Source organism: Trachurus trachurus (assembly GCF_905171665.1).
Source record: "Trachurus trachurus genome assembly, chromosome: 20".
In the NCBI taxonomy this organism is placed as follows: Eukaryota; Metazoa; Chordata; class Actinopteri; order Carangiformes; family Carangidae; genus Trachurus; species Trachurus trachurus.
The window spans coordinates 16990159-17001562 of NC_139911.1; the positions used below are offsets into that span (position 1 = coordinate 16990159).

Consider the following 11404-nt stretch of genomic DNA (forward strand, 5'->3'; position numbering starts at 1 on the left):
CTGATAGGATGCATGAGTGTGTGTGTCTATATGTGTGTTTATCTGTGTGCCCAGTACAATAGAAGCGAGACACAGAGAGAGAGAGAGAGAGAGAGAGAGAGAGAGGGAGAGAGAGAAGGAAGATTTCAGTAGCTTGCAAAGTGATGATGTGGCTGCACTCGCACAGAGAGCTGCTGCGCTCCGCTCTCTCTGCCTCTCTGTTCCCGCTCACTGTTAATTAGTCTCACACATGATCCTTTTTTGCCGGCTCTTTTTCTGCTTCACTCCTTCCATTTAACTCCTTTCAAGGAACATTTACTCCAACTTCTTGCCACACGCACACACACACACTCTTCCGGAGAAGAGGGGAGAGCAGCAGGTTTGTCTTTGGCTGAGGGGAGCAGATGCTTAAAGAAAATTGATTTTCTTGTTGAACCTGAAGTTGAAACATAAACATTGGAAGAAGCCTTCTTTTTTCATTCATTCCTATTTGAGGGGGAGAGATTGTCCTCCAGATAACAAAGATGACTGAGAGCCACATGTGCTAAAACCCTGGATGGACGGATGACAACGGAGAGAAAAAAGACTTAACCCACGAAGAGAGGGAAAGTAACACAAACGGGTTGACATCATGAACACCACAGAACATGATGGACTGATCCAAGGCTACCACAACCGGAGCCAAACCTCAGCCGCTTCGCCTCTTAACAAAGACCTATCGGCTGAGGACGACTCGTCTGCGGGATGCTACCAGCAGCTGCTGATTTCCACTGAGGTTTTCCTCACTCTGGGCATCGTCAGCCTGCTGGAGAACATCCTGGTTGTCGCTGCTATAATCAAGAACAAGAACCTTCACTCGCCTATGTACTTCTTCATCTGTAGCCTTGCTGTTGCTGACATGCTGGTCAGCGTCTCTAATGCCTCCGAGACCATCGTCATAGAGCTCATCGACGGAGGCAACCTCAGAGTCCCCGCCACTTTGATCAGAAGCATGGACAACGTGTTTGACTCGATGATCTGCAGCTCTCTGCTGGCGTCCATCTGCAGCTTGCTGGCCATCGCCGTCGACCGCTACATCACCATCTTCTACGCCCTGCGGTACCACAACATCGTCACCCTGCGGAGAGCGATGCTGGTCATCAGCAGCATCTGGACGTGCTGCACCGTGTCCGGCATCCTCTTCATCATCTACTCGGAGAGCACCACGGTGCTCATCTGCCTCATCACCGTGTTCTTCACCATGCTGGTGCTCATGGTGTCGCTGTACGTCCACATGTTCCTGCTGGCGCGCCTGCACATGAAGCGCATCGCGGCGCTGCCGGGCAACGCGCCCATCCAGCAGCGGGCCAACATGAAGGGCGCCATCACCCTCACCATCCTCCTGGGCGTGTTCGTGGTGTGCTGGGCGCCCTTTTTCCTCCACCTCATCCTCATGATCAGCTGCCCCAGAAACCCCTACTGCACCTGCTTCATGTCCCACTTCAACATGTACCTCATCCTCATCATGTGCAACTCCATCATTGACCCCATCATCTATGCTTTCCGCAGCCAAGAGATGCGGAAAACCTTCAAAGAGATCTTCTGCTGCTCTCATGCCTTCTTGTGTGTGTGAGCTGCCTTTTAAATGCCAGCAGAGCTCTGACCTTGGCGGCAACAGATCTGCAATTTAAATAAGAGCCGGCCAAAGTGGGCTGCGAGGTGTTGTGCTGTAATCACTATGGACTGATGGGACTTTGTTGTTCCCAGTGCTTTCACCGTTGGGTGTGAAAGATTGATGCGTCGAGCGCTTGCCTGTGGCATGCTGAAGAGGTAGGTTGGCAACAAACACCCTGTAATATAGAGTATATTGCTCTGCTATCTTGTTATTTTGCTCAACGCTGCTCTAAAGTGCAATTTGAACTAAAATGTGACCAGCATGTATATAAACCAATACACATGCTTAAACTGTGGTTGATTTATGAATCTAAATGTATCTTTCTCAATTTAAAATCTGCCTTTTTTTCACAAGTAAAATCTAAATGCCACAGTGCATGTTCTCTCTGTCTGGCATTCTGGATGTATAACATATGACACACTACCTCCATGTTTCAGTGCAATCCTGCTCAGAAAAGAGATCAGTATTTGGAAACTTTATTAGGAACACTATACAAACACTGGGTATGGCCTGCATTTGTATTTTCAATCAGCCTCACTTCTTTGTGACGTGGATTCTGCTCCACTAATGGGATTGTGTCACGTCCTCATCAATATACTGTCCTCTTATATCTCAACATTGTTCTACTGGACTCAGATCTGGTAACTACAGAGGCCACTGAGGTTCATTGTTGGGTTCACGAAGCCATTTGATTTTCACTTTGCGACACACACCATCATACTGCCTGAAGTGGTCATTAAAGGACATTAAGCTCTGATTATAGAGGGGATCACATGCTCAGTAACTGTACTCAGATGGACTGTGGCATTTAAACCATGACTGATTGATATCAATGCCAAAGGTGAGCCAAGAGAACATCCCTCACACCATTACATCACCACCAGCATCAGCAGTCTGCACTGCTGACACGATGCAGACTGGACCCATGGATTCAGGCTCCTGATACCAGATTCCTGCAGTTGCAGGTCGGACGTGTTGTTCACAATGATCTTTTTTCCCTCTATTTTAGCCTTTCTCTCAGTCTCTATTCTCCCCTGATGTCTTTTATCAGTAGTGTTCCTAATAAAGTGCTTAGTCCTTTTTTCCTGCATCTGTAACTGCATCCATCCTCATGTGATACAGGTAATAGTGGGAAAGCCATCATACCTCATTTATTTCCCTTGTGCATTATGAGCCAATGATGAGGAGAGAGTCTGAAGTTCAAGTAAGGTGGAATTTTTGTCTTTTTATCGAGGTGGCATTTTAATAATGTCAATGTCCAGAAATCTAATACAGGGGGAAGAAGCTGATTTCCTTGGCTGATAAGTATAGAACAGTTGCTACGGGTGATTTTCCAAGTATTTCTAAAAATGTAAAAGCACAAACATCAGACTCGATTACATCTGATCAATAGAAACAAGAGCTAAACACTTTATTTCTGTGATTTGCCTCTCTGCTGTTTCCCATGCAGTGAACAGGTTGTTTTAGTGTTGTCATTGATGATGCAGGGTGGTAAAATCATGGGTCTAGAGGGGGAATCACACAAAAGCTGCACATTGAAATTAATGAAGGTTTGTATGCTGAAGATGTACAGAAAAAGAAATAACTGAATCAGATCATTTAGAGCATGACTATTTCTCAGGCAAAAAAGGATGGAACTTAGATTTTGTTTATTTGAACCTAAAAGCAAGTGGGAAAATACTTCAGAATGGCTTCTGATTTTTTTCTTCTGTGTATTCCCAGTTGTATTCCCACTCTGTGATGGCAGTTTTACAGCCTACCTGTTCAGGGATGAAGCTTTTGTAGACCCTGTCTTTTGATTTCCTGTTGAAACAGGACGACAAAAAATAAAAATGAAACAAGTCTTTTTTTTCACACAGTTCAATAGAAACCTGCCGGTGAATCATGATCTGCTCAAACAGACTCCCCGTTCTCCATGAGGAAGCCGGCCCCAATTTTTTTTTGTTGATTTTCAATCAATGCTCTTGTGACTCTGTGGTTCTTGTAGACATTAGTGTAAATTTGCACACGTGGGTTGTTGACACGCTCACTCACAGCATGTAAATGTGACTGTACAGAGATCTATTTTTCATCATGTTCATGCAAACAGGGCTGATTTTCCTGAGTGTGTTTTTATCGTACATGTATTTATTCTGTTGTGTTATGCTTTTTATCCCTGCCTTAAATATGTCGCACTATGATGTAAAGACCAACCGTACCTGTGATCAGTATTCGCCACACTGACGTGATCAGTCTTTCTTTGTAGGTAAATGCTATTTTCAATATTGCCTTATTTATTCGTAGGCCTTTTGAAACTTGAAGTGGATTTCTAAGCTCACGACTTTCACACACAAAAAAAGAGACTGACGTGGATGTGAGTCCGATTCATTTTTCTGCTTAAAGCTTTGCTGGGAGTTCCGTTTGATTCACGTGTGCCAAAGTCAAAGTATTTGCTGGACCACTGCATCCTCTGTGAATCACTGCTGCACAGTAACTTCAATAAAGCCTTCACAGCCACACCTGTATGTGTCATTGTTCCTCTAATGTGCACACTGCGACCTTCACAAAAAGGCTGTTACAAACAGAACTCACATAAAAAAGAGAGACATAATACAGGCACGATTTTATTTGTTTGTGTTCAGTTTTTTTTGCATAAACTAAACCTGAATAGCTAAATGTAGCACAGTTTCCTCCCTCAGGTGGGGAGGTGAAAACCAATGAAAACCCACACCAGGTTTTCGATAACGCTGAATAATTTAAAAGTGAAGTAAACAAAACATTTGGAACTCTATAAAATAATTTGTGTGGTTCGCTTTCTATAGCCCTCCGCCCAGCACTCACAGTGCTGCTTTGAGAGCATCAGCGTGACGAATGTGTACTGGAATGGAGTCACTGATTAAAGTCGATGCAACATCAGGGGGGACTTTTTTGTTTGTTTGTTTTTAATTAAGTGAAGAAACAAAAAAGTTAACAATAAGTTCACAAAGATTACTACCAATAACAGTAATTGAAATATTCAAATCCACTTTTAAAAGCACCTTCATTAATAAACCTATTCAAGCTGAAAAAGGATGATAGTATGGAGAAGCAGAAATAAGCCACTGTTTTAAAAATGGATCCTGCATATTATTGCAAATATGATATAATACAAAGAAGCATTCAGGGAGACACAATAGGACCACAATAAATAGAAAGGAAATAAAATCTATTTCAAAACCTAAAGATGCAATGATGCCCCATTCAACGCTGTTTTCATCTCAGACTGACAGCTTCAATTTAGACCCAGACGTATCAGATCCGCCTCTCACCCATTTACTTTTCTTCACCTTTGCACAATGAAAAGAAAAATATCACTGGCACAGGTAGGTGTATTTCCCTCCATTTAGAAGCTGTATTTGTGGGGGGTCTTCAGCAGGTCACAGTCACAAAGAATTCACCTCAGATATCAGCGGACTCCTTTCAGGCACCTAAGACCTTAAGTGAAAGGTGGAACAAGTTGACATTTGGACACTTACAGGTTACATATTTCTGTTTCACTGGGCTCCACGGATGCACTGAGGTGGCATGATGGGAAAGACAATTAACTGCATGTTTTTGTAGAGTTTCTGCAGCTGCTATGAAAAACAAATAAAGAAAGCCTGAACATATTATTGCTCTAATGGAGGCTTGATGTTATGAAAGATTTTCAGGCTCACACACAGCATGTACACACTGTGGTGACTTTCAGTCGATAGGAAAGAACAATGTTCACAATGGTTTACTGAGATCTTAATTCACATCTCATTGTGCACGCATACAATGCAGCCTGACAACATGTATGTATCATCATGTGTGATGTAGTTCCAGTAGGAGGCAGAGAGTCAGGTACGGTAAGCTCTGCTCCTCTCTGTATCTCCCTGCATGTCATGAAAAGACAATCAAAGATGGTGGATTCACTTCTGCATGTATTTACACCATTAAGTCATTAGGCTTCATTTAGGACTCAGGGACAAATGAGTGGTGTAACAAAGGGTATTTTATTGTAGCAATGGAGAGTTGACAAAAGGACAGAGCACAGCACGGTCCCAATCCCAAACGGGTGAAGGTGAATGTGGAGGGAAGGCTGCAGTCACAAGCATAGAGGGAGCAACCCACCCAGAGTCAGGGGTTATTTGAGTTCACTAAAACTGAGACTATAACTAAAACTAGCAGCGAAATCCTCTTCACACCCTGATTATGATCAATTAATGGACAAAAATGAAAAATGGCAGTAATCATGTTTCCATCCACTTGATCGAATTCTCTGAAGACTGATAATGCAACCAATGCCGGTTCAAGTGCGTTTTTATCTAAGATTTTTAAATTGAATAAAAAGCCATGCGCACTGACTTTGTTTGCTGTTTTGCGATGATATTACTGTATCAAAATGTTTTCTTGCAATTTGAGAACAATTTCCATATATTTTTGTGGTAAATCACAAAACAGAAGGACATCCATCCTTCATCTTTAAAGGGGAATTGCCATTTTTTACTATCTGGACCAATTATTTCTAGCATAAAATATGATCATTTACTCACCCAGATAACTTTGGTGTCATTACGAGTCGTTCAATTCGTAGCTCCAGCCGAGAGCCGCGTATATCCATATAATGCAAAACTCATTCATTTCACCAATATTTTGTTATAATATGCTAGTGCTATTCCCATCTGAGTCTGGGGTTAGCTCTTATCAACATCCAGGGTCTGTAGGTTGACCTACAGTAACCTCTGACCTGGATGATGTCATCTATGAGCGCTGCGTGGCGCAGCTTGTTGCTACCGCTAATACTATGGTTCGTTTCTGTGTGTTTCCGACTTGTCAGAACAAAATGAGCAGCTGGACAAACTTCAGCTTCCACAGGCTTCCTCTCCGCAACCTGGACTTACTAAAGCTCTGGCTAGTTGCGCTAAAAATGGACCTGAATGCCGAAGTGGAATCATTATTATCAGAATGAGCCCGGCAGCGCTCAGAGATGACATCATCCAGGTCAGAGGTTAGTAGGTCAACCTACAGACCCTGGATGCTGATAACAGGTCAGCCCGGACTCAGAGAGGAATAGCACTAGAGTATCGTAACAAAATATTGGTGAAATGAACGAGTTTCGCGGCAGATAATGTGTTATTTAGAGGCTGCATTCCATTGCCCTGTAGACTCGCAATATACGCGACTCTCGGCTGGATCTAATGACACCAAAGTTATCTGGGTGAGTAAATGATCGTATTTTATGCTAGAAATAAGATCTACATTGTAAAAAACGGCAAGCCGAGGTCGGGCTGCGCACAGGAAAGGTGTGATGAGCTGCTGGGGTCGTTGCCTGGAAACCACTGAGCCATACGCCCGCCAGTCAAGTTGAGTTTGTAAATAGGCAAGTTATAGGCTCTAGGCTGGTGTTTATAATGCAACATGCCTGTCATCAGAAGACAGTGGCGTGTAAACACCGCTTTGATGCAGATGACACAGGTGTGAACGGCAGCGCTTCAAACTGTTCTGGGAGATCGTGACACTTCACATGAAGCCAGTCTGTCCACCTGTAAAACATGATCGCAACCCACATTTATCCAGCAAAGAACTGTTACCATCAGCAGTTGTCGCAAAACTTTGTACATCTGCCCCTCCCTCCACTAATCGCACATGTGCTCAGAGTCGATTTGTTATACGGAAAAGACGGCACCAGAGCCAGAGGTTATGCTAGCTTGGCTTGCTAAATTCCATCAGCAACGTCATGGCAGAAAAGAACATGCATTGCAAGTTCTTGTGCAACTGAAAACAAATGCACATGGCCTGGAGGAGGGTTAGCAAAACAGTGGAAAAGTGACTGGACTTATAAAATAAATAAAAATAAAAATGACCATTTAAAAGACAATGAAAACTAAATAAAAACTACGATGAACAATGCAGGACTAACTAAAACTAAACTAAATTGCAAATAAAATTAGCTTAGTTTTCATAGAAGTGGCTAAATTATAGGAAGAAAACACCACAGCCTAATATGATAGATAGATGAAAGTAAATGTATCGTGATGAGGAGTGAGGGGAACATTGTCTAAAACTAAATTAGAAACGGCATAATCACATGTTGAACTAACTGAAACTAAACTGAAATAAAAAGACAAACTGAAAAACTACTGTAAATGAAAACTTATGGACATTTTGAAAATGTAATAACCTTGCTCAGTTTGGCTGGTAGACTGACAAACTATGATAACACAAGGCAGTACGGGAGAGACAAAGCTGATACCTCACAAATCAAAGTGTCTAATTAAGGTAGCAGAGCTGAACAGCCTGTTCACAGTGAGAGAGAGTATTTGTTCTCTTTTTCTTTAGCCAGCAACGAAAAAGTAATCAAAATCCTTCATGCTGTATTCACCACAACAATGACTCAGTTTCTAGTATGTCTGATTTACATATTGTTTTGGTTTTTGTATTTTGGCAGAGTGGACATGGATACTTAGCATTGATACAGAGGTTCCAATTAAATCCTGCTGATACATGCTCTAGCTCTGGATTTTCTTTAGTGAATAAAAAGAAAACCTATTTTGGAGGCTCAACAGATGGTGATGTGATGGAGTACTGTTTCTTTTCGGGCTGCTTTGTTAAATAATTCAAAATGCTCACGGTTGCAGACACTCTCAAGTGCAGCTGGGAAGACATGTCACCTTTGTATAAAGTCTAGACACGGCAAGCAAACCAAACACCTACTGTACAAAAAGTAGACAGAAGACAAAAGACTGAATGATGTGGAAACAGTTGCTTAAGTTGAGTCACTCAACAAACCCTGACCGTAAGTGAGGACATGCATTCCTCAGTGTTCATTTAACTGTAGTTGGAAAAACATCAACAGTCTAATAATTTGATGATGCACATTATATGGATCCAAAGGAATCTAGGGGAAAATGCTATAAGGAGCCAAAGAGACAGTGATAAAATGTCATTAACAGTTAAAGGCTACAGCTAAAGTACAGTGTGATTTCAGACACTGACATTGAAGATAATTATTTTGATGTGAATGATGGGCTGTAACGTCTGTTAGGGTAAGGGATAGGGCCTCTGTTGTTCAGGGTTTTGTAGTAAGGAGGTGGACGTGGCTTCATCTCAGACATGTACATAATGTGCCACCACGCAGCTTTTCTTCACGCTAATGTCCTATTTCTAGCCTCCACTTTTGTTCCCCTTAATGTTGAAAACCTTTGAAATGTCAGACCATGAGGATTGACTCACTTTTGGATTCAACCTCAAGTGGTCCTTTGACAACCGCAGTTTTCAAAGTGGTTGCCACTTGGTTGGAAAAGAATGGAGACCAATTACGCCTTAACATTAACTATCTTTTAATCCTCTTTATAAGATTTCCAAAACTTTAACAAATTCACTTTGTGGTTGGTGATCAGTGATGTGCTGTAACGCTCCGTCTCCCCTCTGCTTACATTGTGGTTATATCATCTTTAATACAGGCTCCCATTACAGCTGAATCCTAAATAAGCTTGAGGGATATCACCAGCTCCAGCCTGCAGCGCCTTGCCTGACTGCTTCCCATGTATCATCTACACACTCATTACTACACACAGCCACACAGTCTGCAGAGACTCCTCAAATTTATCAATTCAATCACGCCTTTTTAACATTGATTCATTTCCCCCCCCCTTCAATTTACTGTGAACAGGGTATTGGATCTTCTTTTTCTCATTTTGCAGGTGCTTTACCTCTGACTAGCTGTCTCTATCTGTCCTTATCACTCTGGCCTCCTGGGGATTTGGGCGGAGAGCTGCTTGCATCAAATTAGTCCATGTTGACTCTACTCTTTTCTTCCCCAGATGCAGCAAATAATGCTGGAATTTACTTCCAAGTCAGGTCCTCCCTGTTAAGTTCACTTAACAGCATAAATTGGACTGTTAAAAATGCATGCGTACCATCCCCAGCTCTCAAAAAAAAAAAGCAATTCTCTTTTTGCATGTAGAAAATACTCATTGTCCTCTATGGGATTGGGGAATTACAGTAATATTTTCCAATTAATTGTACAAGGTATTCAATCTTAACTTTTGTCGCTGTGATTTTTTAGTTAACTTTTATGATTACAAACTGTATAACCATATTTGTTCATCCCCTGAACAGTATTAAACAGTGTCTACTTATGTTTGTGTATGTATGTGTGTGTGCTCTAGAGAAAGTGGAGTCTCAGTCAGTGGGTGTCATGGTCACCATAACAACGCAATATATCAAAGAAAGCCTGCGAGGGAACAGAGTTCTTGTTTTTTTCCTTCAAAGTAATTGACTAGGCACTCCTACAATCTCAAACCCCTGCATGACACATACAATTGCAAAAAATCAGAGGTTACAGATTACAAGGTCTGTGAATTGTGAAGAACACCTACACTTGAGCCAATCTGGCAACTCATGACACATCTACTGTATGTGACAAATATACCGCTCAGTTACTGCACAGTTGATAATGTCTTGAAATCTTATCTGGCAGTACTGTGACTAGTTTAGTGTAATACTGGTTTACAAACTGAATATTTAAAGCAGAAGTAAGCAATATTTTTGTGTTAATATAAGTCTTAAATAGTTCTATCTTCCGACAGCAATCATAGAGTGTTTGGACCGAAACACGGGTCTGTCAGTCACTCTGCTCTGCTCTGAGCCGAGGAGAAAACTTTTCTCGTATCCTACAAGTTTTATCCAATGAGGAGAGAGAACGGCATGAAGGGCTGTGTGTGCAGCCAAGGGATGCGCGTGAATGTGGTGACGTAGGGACGAGGACGTTATGGTGCGTTCAAGGTAACCCGTAACTTGTGTTTTTCCGACCTGTGAAGTCCTACCAGTTCGATCTGGTACGACTTCACGGGTCGGAAGTTACGAGTGGCCGTTATAGTGATTTTCACAGGTAAAACAGGACGGAAAAACACGAGTGGGTAGCCTGGAACGCTACAAAGTCGTAAGTCGTGACTTGAAGCTGTAATTTACGGTTTCAAAAGCCTGCCTGGAACGCAGCATTAGCCAAAACGACCGGATCGCTTACTTCTGCTTTAAGTTATCAATGTCAGCATATTAGCCAAGCTGGCCCTCCATAAGCTACACAAGACTGAGTTAGGTTGGGTGCCTAATGTTAAAGTGCAAAATAATAAAGCAAATGCTCCACTTTCAATATGCCGTCCTCACTTTGTTGTCATGTCAACTGAATAACACCTTTTTTACTGTTTCTTTTTCCTACAAAAGAAACATTCATGTTGTGCTGAAATAATTTGTTCTCAAATCACATCAAATGCAATTTTGTTTACCTGCAATGTGCAGGTGAACGTGATTAATATTCTAATTCATTTACTACTACACTTTTAATGTGCAGGCTGCACATTTAATAGTAAATTAAATGAAATAGGTTACACCACCATCCATCTAAACTTGTGGCCAGTCCTATTTTAACAGGGACCAGACTAGTTATAAATTTGACCACTGGTGCATCTTGTAGAAGACTTATCCAGTTTACAAATTACAAAAAATGGGACTATCCAACAAGTAATCTATTGAGTTTATGGCTATGTATGAGCCCTCTCAAACTCACTAGGAATATGACAGACAATGCAGGCTCTCTGTCACAGTGACAAAGAGCCTCAGAATGAGAGGAGAGGGTGTTTGTCTTTTCCCCGTTGTTTCTGCTCAGTCTGTGTGACCTTCAGGGAAGCAGATAGCCTAATGAGCTGCTCAACGGATTGTTTATTTAAGAATCAAGCACAACCCGAACCGAGCCAGTTGGCCCCGACTGTCGGCGGTCGATCGTCAAGC

The 11404-nt window shown here is 42.0% G+C and overlaps 1 protein-coding gene across 1 annotated transcript; it reads left to right on the top strand.

Moving 5' to 3' along the window:
- Positions 1 to 610: 610 nt before the first annotated feature.
- Positions 611 to 1591, top strand: mc4r (melanocortin 4 receptor; the record flags this gene model as incomplete). The annotated part of the gene is made up of 1 exon (XM_083995185.1): positions 611 to 1591. One exon carries the CDS (start codon positions 611 to 613, stop codon positions 1589 to 1591), a length of 981 nt encoding a protein of 326 aa, XP_083851311.1.
- Positions 1592 to 11404: the final 9813 nt, after the last annotated feature.